The 13,987-nt window shown below is 41.2% G+C and overlaps 1 protein-coding gene across 1 annotated transcript in view; it reads right to left on the bottom strand.

Moving 5' to 3' along the window:
* The window catches only part of FCRL5 (Fc receptor like 5), a gene marked incomplete at its 3' end in the record, with an annotated part of 34,365 nt that extends 26,677 nt beyond the window's left edge, over positions 1–7,688 (bottom strand). The window contains exon 1 of the mRNA XM_081025249.1: positions 7,391–7,688. Within this exon, the coding sequence (XP_080881375.1) occupies positions 7,391–7,532 (142 nt within the window). The 5' untranslated portion in view covers positions 7,533–7,688. The remainder of the gene's footprint in view (positions 1–7,390) is intronic.
* Positions 7,689–13,987: the final 6,299 nt, after the last annotated feature.

The raw sequence follows: 13,987 nt of genomic DNA, 5'->3' as shown, positions 1-13,987 counted from the left end.
AAGGGGGTTCTGAAAGGTAGGGAGTGGTAGGGGAAATAAGATTAGAGTGGCATGCAGGTCCCAAGTCCCAGACAGTAAGTAGCTCAGATTTTATTAATATTATAAATGCAATATGAAGCCATGGAAAAGTGTCAAGTAGGAGAGTGACAAGGTTAGAATTTGGAACATGCATGGAGCTGTCTGGCAGCTGGCAGACATCAGTGAGACCAGATGTGAGTGGAGAGACTGGTTAGAAAGCAAAGAGACTTCCAGTCAAGATGGCGGAGTAGGCAAATGCGACGCTCGTCTCCTCCCACAAACACATCACAAGTACAACTAAATTATAGAACCCCCACCCTTGAGAACCACCAGAAGACTAGTTGAACAGAACTCCTATAACTAAGGGAATAAAGAAGAAGCCACACTGAGACTAGTAGGTGGGGCGGAGATGTGAAATAGGCTGGTCCCACACCCATGTGTGTGGTTAAGAATTGGGGAAGGATATATAAAAAAATAGAATTACAAGAAGAAGAAGAAGGAGGAGGAGAAGGAGGAGGAGGAGTATTGGGAGAATTATCTTGGCTGTGGAGGTCCCCCCAGAGGAGGGAGGGGTCCCAGCCCCACTCCGGGCTCCCCACCCAGAGCACCAGTGCCAGGAAGAGGAGTCCCCACATCTGGCTGTGAGAATCAGCAGGGACTCAGTCCGGGTGAGACAGGGCTGCTGTACACCCGGCATCCTCTTAAAGGGCCCAAGGACAGACTCACTTGCCCACAAACACTCGCCTAGAGCTCCAGTGAAGAGAGAGCAGCTTGAAAATCACCAGGGACATACGGGGAGATGAACTGTCTAGCCTCAGGGTGAGGACTGGAGGGGCAGCTCTTTCCCGGATAAAGTACAGGTGCCATTGTCACTTTGTTGAGCCCATCCCCACCCAGCCTGCAGGCACAGGTGGGCACCAAAGCTGAGTCTCCATTAACCAGCTAACACTATTCAAACACCCTGGTGATTCTGAGACCCTGCCCTACCCAACTCACACACCAGTCCGAACCTCTTTCAGTAGCTATTCCTCACAAGTGGAAAGCCTCAGCCTGCACTGTAGACTTTCATAAAAATCTCTCAAATGTCCACAAACTCCAAACTAGCAGCATCTGGCCCTCTTGCTAAATGTCCCCGAGCCCAGCACTAGGGCAGCCAGCTTTGGGTCTCAGCATAGCCTTTCCCAGGAGCCGCTAAGCCCAGCACAGGAAGCTACCAACCGCAGATCACTTTGTAGCTCTTGCCACATGGCCACAGGCCAGACACAGTCAGTGGCTGACCTGGGCTTGCACCAGAGTCCCTTCCAAGAGGCCCCAGAACCAACACACTCTGTGGCCAGCTTCAGACCACACCAGAGCACCACCCAATTTGCTCCACAAATAACATACCCAAAGGGTGAACTCGGCAGGCACCAGAGCCCCACCAAAGAGAATCCCGCTCTGGAGGGTCACCCCCTGCATAACCGCTCCTCCACTGTAGTCACAGCCACTCCTCACAGCCAGTCAACCTGAGGAACAATCCTTCCCACTGCTGTGCCAACAGCAATTGAGGCTCTACTATGACAGGAGGACACACAGAACCCACAAAAAGGACACACTTGGAGTACTTGGCTCAGGTGACCAGGGAGATTGCCCCACTGGGCCCCACAGGACACTTGCCACCTAAGGCCACCTGCCAAGACTTGGAGACGGAACAGATCACCTAATACATAGAAACATATATAGGGAGGCAGCCAAATACAGGGAGGAGATAAAGAAATATGTCCCAAATGAAAGAATAAGACAAAACTCCAGAAAAAGGACTAAACAAAGGCAAGCAATCTACCAGATACAGAGTTCAAAACACTGCAATGGACTAAGAATAAGAAGAGATAAACTCAGTGAGAACTCACACAAAGAAATAGAAACCATAAAAAAGAACCAGTCAGAAATGAAGAATGCACTAGAAGGAATCAACAGATTAGATGAAGCAGACAATCGAATGAGTGATTTGGAAGAAAAGTAGCAGAAAACACAATCAGAACAGCAAAAAGAAAAAAGAATTTAAAAAATTTGAGGATAGTTTAAAGGGGTCTCTGGGACAACAGCAAGAGTACCAGCATTTGCATCACAGGGGCACTAGAAGGAGGAGAGAGCGAACAAAGGAGTGAAAACCTCATTGAAATAATGACAGGAAACTTCCCTCACCTGGTAAAGAAAATACACATACAAGCCCAGGAAGTGCAGAGAGTCCCAAACAAGATGAACCCAAAGAAGCCCACAGTAAGGCATCATAATTAAATTGCCAAAGGTTAAAGACAAAGAGAGAATCTTAAAAGCAGCAAGAGAAAAGCAGGTAGTTCCCTTATAAGAGAGTTCCCATAAGACTGTCAGCTGATTTCTCAACAGAAACTTTGTGGGCCAGAGAGAAGGGCGTGAAATGTTCAAAGTGATGAAAAGCAAGGACCTACAACCAAAATTACTCTATCCAGTGAGGCTAACATTTAGAATCAAAGGACAGATAAAGATCTTCCCAGACAAGAAAAAGCTGAAGGAATTCATAACCACCGAACCAGTATTACAAGAAATGTCAAAGAGACTTCAAGAAGAAGGAGAAAAAAAACAACGATTAAAAATATGAATAAGAAAAAGTCACTAACTACATATCTATCAACAATTGCTTTCAATGTAAATGGATTAAATGCTCCAGTCAAAAGATATAGGGTGGCTTAACAGAGAATAAAATAAAACCCTTACATATGTTGCCTACAAGAGACTCACTTCAGGTCAAATGACACACGCCAAGACTGAAAGTTAACAGATAGAAGAAATTATTTCATGCAAATGGAAACAATAAAAAAGCTGAGGTAGCAAAACTTACATCACACAAAACAGACTTTAAAACAAAGGCTGTCACAAGACACAGAAAAGGATCTTGCATAATGATAAAGGGATCAATGCAACTAGAAGATATAACTAAACATTTACGCGCCCAACGCAGGAGCACCTAAATATATAAAACAAATGTTGATGCCATAAAAGGAGAGATCGACAGTCGTACAGTAATAGTAGGGGACATTAATAACCTATTGACATCAATGGATATATCACCCAGACAGAAAATCATCAAGGAAACAGCATACGTGAACAACACTATGGACTAAACAGTCTATATGTCTAATGTGTCCACATAACAAACATGCAGCAACACTACCCTATCATAGCCGAATACACATTCTTCTCAACTGAACATGAAACATTCTCCAGGATAGATTATATGTTAGGTCACAAAACAAGTCTTAATAAATTAAAAAAAATAGACATAATATCAAATATATTTTCCAACTATAATTGTATGAAACTAGAAATCCATAACTGGGTGAAAACTGGAAAATTCACAAATAAATGGAAATTACATAACATACCCCTGAGCAACCAATGGGTCAAAGAAGAACTCAAAAGGGAAATCAGAAAATATCTCGAGAGAAATGAAAATGGAAACACAGCATACTAAAACTTACAGGATAGAGTAAGAACAGTTCTGAGAAGGAAGCTAATAATGATAAATGCCCATGTTTAGAAAAAAAAAAAGAAAGACAGAAAGCTCTTAAATAAACAACCTAATTTTACATCTCAAGGGATTAAAAAAAAAAAACCCACAAAGTTAGCCGAAAGAAATAATAAAGATGATAGCAGAGAAATACAAATAGAGAATTAAAAAAAATAGAAAAGAGCAACAAAACTAAGATCTGTTTTTTTAAAGATAAACAAAATTGCAGACCTTTAGCTAGACTAAGAAACAGAGACGACTCATCTAAAATGAGAAACGAAAGAGGAGACATTACAGCTGATACCACAGAACTATAAATGACCGAAGAGACTACCGTGAACATTATACACCAACAAATTAACAAATTGGAAAACTTAGAAGAAATTGATAAGTTCTAGAAACATACAACCTACCAAGACTGAATAATGAATAGAAAATCTGAACAGACCAATAACTAGTAAGGAGGTTGAATCGTTAATCAAAAACCCTCTAACAAAGAAAAGCCAAGGACCAGATGACATCCATTGGTGAAGCCTACCAAACGTTTAAAGAACAATTAACTCCAACCCTTCTCAATCTCTTCCAAAAAATGAAGATGAGGGAACACTTCCAACTCTCTTTGCAAGGTCAGCATTACCCTGGTACCAAAACCAAACAAGTACAGTATAAAAAAACAGAATTACAGGCCAATATCCCTGGTGAGCATAGATGCAAAAATCCTCAACAAAGTACTAGCCAACTAAATTCAACAGTATATTAAAAAGATCATACACCATGTTCAAGTGGGACTTATCCCTGGGATAAAAGGATGACCTAACCTATGCAAGTCATTAAAGGCGATAAACTGCATCAACAGAATGCAAGATAAAAATCATGTAATCATCTCAATAGATGCATTAAAGGATTTGACAAAATTCAACACTTTCACAACAAATGTTTTGGTCAAACTAGATATAGAAGGAAATTATCTCAACAAAGTAAAGCTGTATATGATAAGCTTCTAGCTAACATCATACTCAATGATGAGAAAAAAAGCTGAAAGCTTTTCCTCTAAGATCAGAAACAAGGCAAGGAGTTTCACTCTAGCAGCTTCTACTCAACTGTGAGTCCTAGCCAGAGTAATAAACAAAGAAAAAGAAAGAAAGAAAGAAAGAAAGAAAGAAAGAAAGAAAGAAAGAAAGAAAGAAAGAAAGAAAGAAAGAAAGAAAGAAAGAAAGAAAAGAAGGAAGGAAGGAAGGAAGGAAGGAAGGAAGGAAGGAAGGAAGGAAGGAAGGAAGAAAGAAAGAAAGAAAGAAAGAAAGGAAGGAAGGAAGAAAAGAAAAGGCATCCAAATCAGAATGGAAGAAGTAAAATTATTTCTGTTTGCAGATTATGTGATTTTACATAAAAGAAAATCCTAAAGATTCTACCAAAAAGCGGTTAGAACTACTAAATAAATTTAGTAAAGTTGCAGGATACAAAAATCAATGTACAAAAATTAGTTGCATTTCTGTACACTAACAATGAACTATTTGAAAAAGAAATTAAGAAAACAATCCCACGTACAACAGCATCAAAAAGAATAAAATACTTAGAAATACATTTACCGTAGGAATCGAATAAACTGAAAAGTATGAAGCATTGTTGAAAGGAGTTGAAGACACAAATAAATAGAAAGCTATTCTGAGTTCATGGTTTGGAAGAATTAATATTGTTAAAGTGTTCATATTACACAAAATGGTCTACAGAATCAATGTAAACTTTATGAATGCCAATGCCATTTTTCACAGAAACAGGAAGAAGCAATCCTAAAATTCAAATAGAGCCACAAAAGACCCTGAAAAGCAATCTTAAGCAAGAACAAAACTGGAGACATCATACTGCCTGAGTTCAAAGCCCAAGTAATCAGGAGGATGGTACTGGCATAAAAACAGAGGCATGGACCGAGGGGATAGAATGGGCAACCTAGAGATAAATCCATACATTTACAATCGACCTACCTTCATTCAACAAGGGTGCCAAGAACACAGAATGGGGAAAAGATAGTCTCCTTCGTAAATGGTCTTGGGGAAACTGAATATTCACATGAAGGAAAATAAAATTGGACCCTTATATGACACCACGTACAAAAATCAACTCAAAAGGGATCGATGACTTAAATGTAAAACCTGCAACTGTAAAAGTACTAGAAGAAAACATAGGGAAGCTTGTTGGCATTGGTCTAGGACACATGTTTTTGGATATGATCCCAAAAGCACAGGCAACAAAAACAAACATAAACGAATGGGACTGAATCTGAACAAAAAGCTTCCACACAGCAAAGGAAACAGTCAACAGTTTGAAGAGGGAACCTACGAAATTGGAGAAAATATTTGTAAACCACATGTATGAGAAATGGTTAGTATCCAAGATCTATAAGGAACTCTAATAAGTCAACAGCAAGAAAACAACCAACCTGATTAAAACAACAGGTAAGGACAGAAATAGATATCCTCAATAGAAAACACATAGATGGCCAACAGGTACATGAAAAGGTGCTCAACAGTCGCTAAACACCAGGGAAATGCAAATCCAAACCACAGTGAGATGCCACCTCAGACCTGTCAGAATGGCTGTCGTCAAAAAGACAAGAGATAGCAAGAGTGGGCGAGGATGTGGAGAAAGGGAACTCTGAGCACTGCTGGTGGGGATGTAAATGGTGCAGCGATGGTGAACAGGGTGCAGGTTCCTCAAACAATTAACAATAAAACTACCATATGATCCAGCAATTCCCCTTCTGGGTATAGATTCCAATGAAATGAAATCAGCATCCTGAGGAGACCCCATGTGTGTCGCAGCACTATTCACAATAGCTAGGAGGTGGACATCCTGAGTGCCTGTCAACCGATGAATGTGTGGTGTCACCATGCAGGAGCATTACTCAGCCACGAGAAAGGGCATCCTGACATTGGGACAACAGGGTGGATCTGGAGGACACCATGCTGAGGGAAAAGGGCCTGACACAGAAAAACAAATACTGCCTGGCCTCACTTATCCAGGAAATCTAAAACGCTGAACTCACAGGAGCAGAGATGAACAGTGTCCGCCAGGGGGTGGGGGGTGAGGGAACTGGGAGAAGTTGGTAAAAGAAAAGGAACTTTCAGTGATAAGACGAGTAAGTCCTGGGGAGCTAACGCACAGCGTGGTGGCCGTAGTTAAATCATAATGGACACTTGAAATCCACACACACGCACACGCGCACACACATACACGGTAATTGTGCGAAGGGAGAGAAATGTTACTTAGCTTGATTGTGGCAATTATTTCATAAGATACGTACATGATAACATCATCTTGTACACCTTAAATGCATACATTTTTGTTGTTAATTATACTTCAGTAAACCTGGGGAGGGGGAGAGAATTCTGTGTGCCTTCGGCTTTTCTCCCCCTGGGTCCCGCCTCTCCCCCCATGTCCTTTATCACCAGTCACTGCTGTGCAGGACACACCTCGCGTGCTGGAAGCCATGCTTCCCCACGCCCAGCACCTGGATCTGGGCTTGTCACCCATGGAATAAACACATCTCCTTTGCAGGGAGAAAAGCGCAGTCTTCCACGAAACAACAGTACAAACCAGCGCACACAGTACATTTTCTGGATTTCATGAAGTATTATTTGTTGTAGAAAGAAATGAATAAACCCTAACTGCTGTGCTCACTGGGGCTCCCATCTCTGTCAGGTTGAAGGTTTAATCCAGCTCTGACCCCTCCTTCAGCCAGGCAGGATGAGGGTGTCTGAGCAGTGCCCAAGAAAGGGCCGGGTCTACCGTGGAGACCCGGGAGTCTTCACCACCCGCCTCCCAGGGCCTGCATTCAGTCCCTTGACTCACCCAGGGCCAGCAGTGACACCCACAGCAGCATGGAGAGCTGGCCTGTCCAGGGCGGAGACCACACGGAAGGTTTTCTCCAGGATAACAGGTTTGGTTTTGCTCTCACATTAGTCCACTGCCACGCCAGCCCCAAGGAGCACATCTGAGAAATTACTTTTCAAAGTGCAGGATGCATTCGTGAATTAGAAAAAGGGAAGTGGAAACACACATTTTTATCTACTAATCAAAGTTTCCTCCCCTATGGTCAAAGTGAGAACGTAAACGTTAGGGTTTTTATAAAGCATGTCCACTTGACCGTGCATTTCTATTGCTGGGAAACTCCCTGAAGGAAAGTATGTAAAGATTGCTCTCAACCAGTGTTTATTGTGGCATTGCTCCTAACCTAATTGGCCCAAACTGAAGGCCACGTAAACGAGCGTGAATATGGCGCTGTTTGAGGGTGTTCTGATGCCGCCGTGGAGGGTGAGGTCAGTCTGTCCAGAAGGAGGCAAGACCACCCGATTAACGGGAAGAGGAAAACGTGAGGAGTAGATTGGTTTGTTGTTTTCTCCCCCTGGGGTGGGTGTAAAAACTAGAACACGTGTGTGTAAGTGGATATAAGTATATGTTTTTTTCCTTGGAAGTATTCCAGAAACAGTGGTTACCCTTGAAGAACTGTGAATGAGAAAGAGACATTTTATTTTGTCTTTCTTTACTGTTTACTTTTTTAATACTATGTAAGCGTATTGCTTTTATAACTTTTTCAAAGTCAAGTTTCCATCTTGTCACTCTGGTCCACAAAGACCCCTCAGACATTAGCTGCCACAAGGCATGCCAGTTTCTTTCTTTCAAATAAATTTTCCAACCCCTTCTTTTGGGGCTCATACTTTGGTCTTCCTAAGGGGACACATAATTTCGTATCTACAAATGCACAGCATCTTACTTATGTCCCATCCGTTCTACGCACTCTGAGATAAGAAAAGTGTCCAAGGACAGGCAGAGGTGAACCCCACTGATCTGTAGGAGCACCTCGGACTCCACAGAGACTCTTCACGAGCTTTTGGCACGAACACTCGTAGTTATGGATATTCTATGTCCCCTGGTACATGTGTGCTTTTTTCTTTTTTCTTTTTTGAGTTGTACCTCGGGTAAATAGAGTTCCTGGCTTGTAAGGTTTGCATAAATTCAGTTTAGAAGGTACTGCTAAATTAGTATGTGCTAAGTCACTCAATTTTTGGAATTATTACCATAGCACAAATGATCTTTTCCTGTCTAAAACATACTACCCGAACAATCCTAAATTTCCCTGCTTTTTCCAGCATTACAGACAATTATTTTAGGATTCTTCATTAAATGTACATCTAACTTTTGGCTTGAGATATATAATTGTCATCACATTTAGGAAGGATCCTTTTAACTTTTGTGTGCTTGAGGGCCATTTAGACAGCTTTGGAATTATTTGTCTTTAAATCCAACTATCTCATTTTTTAAAATTAGAAAAATGTAACTGTGAAACTACCTTATACTGATGTTTTTTAATAACGTATTCCTTGGCAACTGTTTAAATATTTACTATGATGATTTTTGTGTTCAGAATTTCTTTCATATCTCAGGACAACCCTAGTTTTTATTTCCTGATATTTGTTTCTCTATTTGTTTCAAAATAATCAACTCTTGAATTTAATTATCAGTTATTTTTCTTGTTTCCTAATTTACAAATTTCTGCTTTTCTTACTCATAGTTTTGCTTTTCTAAATCATAAAATTGAATATTTATAATGTTTCATTTTTTCCTATTTAGTAACATGAATGTTCAAAGCTGTGAATTTTCTTTTGTGCCTCAGCCTTAAGTTCTAATGCAGTCTTTTCATTATAGCATGTTTTGGGTAGTGTACCATTTCAATTTGGATTTCCTTTTTGACAGAGGAATTTTTAAAGAGTCTTCAAATATTTAAATGGTAGGTTTTTTATTTTTCTGTTTGCTATTAATAACATTTTATTATTAATTTTATTTTAATCCAAGAATATGGTGTATATATATTCTACATTCTGAAATTTATGGACTTTTTTTTCGGTGACCTACTGTGGTCTTTTGGTATTATTTAGTATTCCATGGGCCTTTAAAAAAAAAGTGGATTCTTCACCTTCAGTATGGAAGATAGCTAGTTTATTAAATATGTTAAGTAGATCTTTTCATGTAATACTTATTTGTGGTTGATTTATAAAATATTTATAATACTTACTTTTGGTTGATTTGTAAAATTATGTGATCTGATGTATGGAAATCCATAATCAATGTTTGTTGCAGATTATACTCTTTATTATTATACAGTGCCCCTTTTATGGTTATATATATATGTATATGAAATTAGCTTGAATTAGAGTTGCTTGAATTAATGTTGTAATTCCAATTCTTGTTTGTTTGTCTGCCTGATATGGTTTTCTCATCATTTTACCTTATCTCTTAGGTCACTTTGTTTTAGAATTATTTCTTGCATATAATATATGTGAAACCCTACTGAGTTTTATTTTTAGATCCCAAATCTGTCTATTTATTTTATAGAATTATGTATCACATTTATATACCTATTCATATGACAAATGTGCTGGTCTTAACTCTGTCCTTGAATTTCATGTTATCAAACTTTCTTGTAATTGCTTTATTTTCTTTAAAAAATAAATCCCTGATATTTTCTTTTAGGGGTGTATTACATTACTCATATTTTGAAAGAGCCATAGTTTCTTTCTAGCTCTCTTAGTGGTTAACTTTGTAACTGTAGTATTCTTACAGCTCTCTTTCTTAATTTGACAATATCTATTTATTTCCTGCTAAAAAAGAAAGAAATCAGCCTACTTTTACCTTTTCCCATAAGTTTTTAACTCATTCACCTCCTGATGTTCATTAGTAATAATGTAATTTATATATTTCTAAAATTTATAACATCACGCCAACTCTATAACCACAGTTCTCACCATTGCTTAATGTTAGTGCTCTATTTAAATGGATTTGATCAACACTTGTCACCAGTTCTAAGTCACACTTTGTCTTAAGGGCTCCTGAGTGCTAAAGGAACTGAGTTCTCGCGTGTTAGAAAGTCTCTCCCTTTACTCTTAAAAGATACCTAGGTTTGAAATTCTTAGGTTAAGCTTTCTTTTCCTGAAACATTGGTCTATTGTCTTCTAGTTTTGAATTCAGCTATGGATAAGTTTGAAGACTGCTTTTCCCCCTTTTCCACACGACTTGACTCTTTCCTATTTGCCCCAGTGAATTCTTTTTTTATCTTTGAAGTGAAGTAACTTTATCAGACTATTGTCATGCTTGCAATTCTGTGTCAGTGTTCTGGATTCTTGTTTCTAGTCTACCTTTAAGCATTTTTCACTTATGCTTATTCTGTTGGCTTCTTTGAGAATGCCACTTATGGGCATGTTGGATACCTTTTATCTATCATATCAATTCTTTTCCCTGTGATAATTTGAATCCTTTGTTCTTTCCTATTCAAATTCAAAACCAAACCAAGGGAATAAAGAAGCTGGCAATAAACATAGATCCTTACACACACATTTAATAAGAGCTCCAGGTTGTCCAAAAGTAAGTGGCAAAGCCCTGAAGGTCCAAACCAGTGACCTTTTACTTGGAAGGCAAGATTGGGGAGTATGGAGGCTGCAGAGGTATTGTTGGTCAAGATGGCGGGTTAGGTAAATGCTGCACTCGCCTCCTCCCACAACCACCTCAAAATTACTACTAAACTACAGAACACCCAGCATTGGGAACCCCCTGAAGACTAGCTGAGCTGAAACCCTGAAACTAAGGGCATACATAAGAAGCCACGTCAAGACTGGAAGGAGACGTGGAGACATGGAACGAGCTGGTCCCACATGTGATGGTTTAAAATTGGGAGGGATATCTTGGCTGCAGAGGTCCCCCTGGAGGAGTGAGGAGTCTCAACCCCACATCAGGCTCCCCAGCCCAGGGTTTCAGTGCCGGGGAGAAAAATCCCCATGACTTCCTGCTATGAAAACCAGAGGAAATTGTGGCAGAGACAGAGGGTGGCTGGAGTCCCAGATGCTTCTCTTAAACAAGCTGAACACAGACTTACCTACTGATGGAATCACTTGCTCTGAGCTCCAGCGCCGGGACAGCAGCTGGAAAGGCAACAGGGACACACAGGGAGGAACTGAATTGTCTGGCATCAGGGTGAGGGCTGGAAGGGCAGCTTTCTCCTGGACAGATGAGCTGGCAGAAGCCTTGTTCCTTTGTTGAGCCCTCCCCCCTCGCTGCGTGCAGACGCAGGGGGGCAGGACGTCTGAGTCTCTGTCAACTGGCCAACACCATTGGTCCCACCCAGGTGATTCTCTGAGGCCCCACCCCAGCCAACTGGCAGGCCCATCTAACCCACTTTCAGTGGCTTTTCCACACAAATGGCCTGTTTTGGCTCATGCTGCAGACTTTCCTAAGACCTCTCAAAGGTTCACAAACCCCAAAGAAGCAGCATCTGGCTTCAGCACGCCCCATACTTCTTGCTGAGCAGGAAGCCTAGCATTAGCAGCAGCTGGCCTCAGTTTGAAGCTCGCCTCTCCCAGGTGCCTCCAAGCCCAGCACAAGTGGCAATCATCTGCAGACCACTTTGTAGCTCACCCTAGGTGGCCACAGGCAGGGCACAGGCACTGGCTGACCGTGGCCTGCACCAGAGCCCCTCCCAAGAGGCTCTGGAACCAACACACACAGGGAGCAGCTTCAGACCACACCAGAGCACCACACTACGGACTCCCCAGATGACACACAAAGGGCACCTTGAATTTTGCTATGTGTTATACTTTCTGTTTTCTAAGCTTCTGACTCTCAAGGGGAAAAGCGTAAAATTAGAAATACACTTACTACCTTTATGACTATTTGGTTTGCAAAGTATCATTGCGTCATTTAACCAAAGTCATGAACAATGGCTGGTGCAAAATCAATGATGTCCACACATTGTATCAATTGATGTGCATCAGTCATCAGTGAACTTACTTTTTTTAAAAGTCTATTGTTTTCAGAGCTATAAAAGTTTAGTGTAACACAAGGTCATAGCGGTGAACAATTTTAGTTATCCCTTTCCTGCCTCAGCAGAACTCGTGAATAAAAGTGTCTGCCATTTTTCCTGCAACTTAAACACAATGGCATACTTAAAAAAATTCTTTTTTCTTCAGTGGTGGATGCTCAATGTTTGTCAGTCAGCTGAAGAATTGATTAGGAGTCGTTAAGCAACGGGCGGGGGTGCCCTTCTTTGAGCCTACTGGATGCCTTGCATTTATCCATCCACTGCCAGCTCAGGTCATGAGGGCTCCTGAGCGACATTAAGCTTTATCACCTGAGTCATGTCAATCATTGGCTTTCCTGAATTTCTAAGATTGGTGCTGATGCTTCTGTAGCCTTCAAACAGTGGATGTTGAATAAACAATAAAATTGAACTGCTGCAGATATGGGGATGTTTTATCCAGTGAGAGAGGAAATAGCTTAGAGACCACAGCTGTGTGGGTTGGGGGTGTGTGTGTGTGTTGTATATCTACATGGCTATCTATATCTATCATCTATCTACCTACCTACCTACCTATTACCTATCACTATCTCTCTATCTATTATCTGTCTGTCTGTCTGTCTATCATCATCATTAATCATTTCTTATCTGTATAGCTATGTATAAACCTGCATTACTCTTCATTGGCTGCCATAACACAATACCACAGACTAGGTGACTTAAGTATCAGACAATTCTAGAGGCTGGAAGTGTAGGATCAAAGTGCTGGCAGTGTTGGTTTCTGAGAGCTCTCTTCCAGGCCACCAGTGGGCTTTGCAGGTGGCTGTTTTCTTGTTCTAGTCCCATGTGGCCTTTCTTCTGTGTGCACAAAGGGACATGGAGACGCCGCTGGTATCTCTTCTTCTGGTAAGGGCACCAGTCCAAGCGGATTAGGGCCCACCTTCTAATTCATTTAACTTTCATTACCTCCTTAAAGGCCTTATCTCCAAGTATAGTTACGTTGGGGTTTAGAGTCCGAAAATACAACTTTTGACGGAACATTATTCATTCCATGACATATCTAATCAGGCAATGTGGAAGCTTTCTCCCATTAAATAGACTGTGTTATTTGGCAAGAAACATTCTTAGTACCGGTACGTATTTCATGAAGACATAGTATATATGTGGCTAGAATAAATTCTTTTGGTCGTTTGCAGTTTGGTAGCTGGGACACACCGTAGACCATCAGGGATGTCACTGTCAACCACACAGAAAAGGAAACAAAAGGCCTAAAGCAAATTTAAGTGGAGACGGTACATCTCCCACCACGCTTACATCACATGGGCCTGATCACACGCTTGTGAACCCCCTCCAACCCACAGTCCCACGAGCTGAAGGCTCGCCCTCCTCCACGTGGGTCTCTACTCTGAAGACAACGCAGCTTTCCTCAAATGCTGCCCTCTCTGTTCCCAGGCACAGAGGAGGCTGGCAGACGTTTCCCACGGCTTCACATCCCCCACAGCCCAGCTCACTGGAAGGCAGAGACCTGGAGGGAACGAGGGTGAGTACTTGGTGAGAACAGGGAGACTGGCCAGGCTGCTTGCCTCCCAGGGCCTCTGTGGGCC

This window comes from Rhinolophus hipposideros, assembly GCF_964194185.1.
Source record: "Rhinolophus hipposideros genome assembly, chromosome: 19".
NCBI lineage: Eukaryota > Metazoa > Chordata > Mammalia > Chiroptera > Rhinolophidae > Rhinolophus > Rhinolophus hipposideros.
The sequence above is the reverse complement of the archived record's forward strand: the minus strand, read 5'-3'. Positions and strand labels throughout refer to the sequence as shown.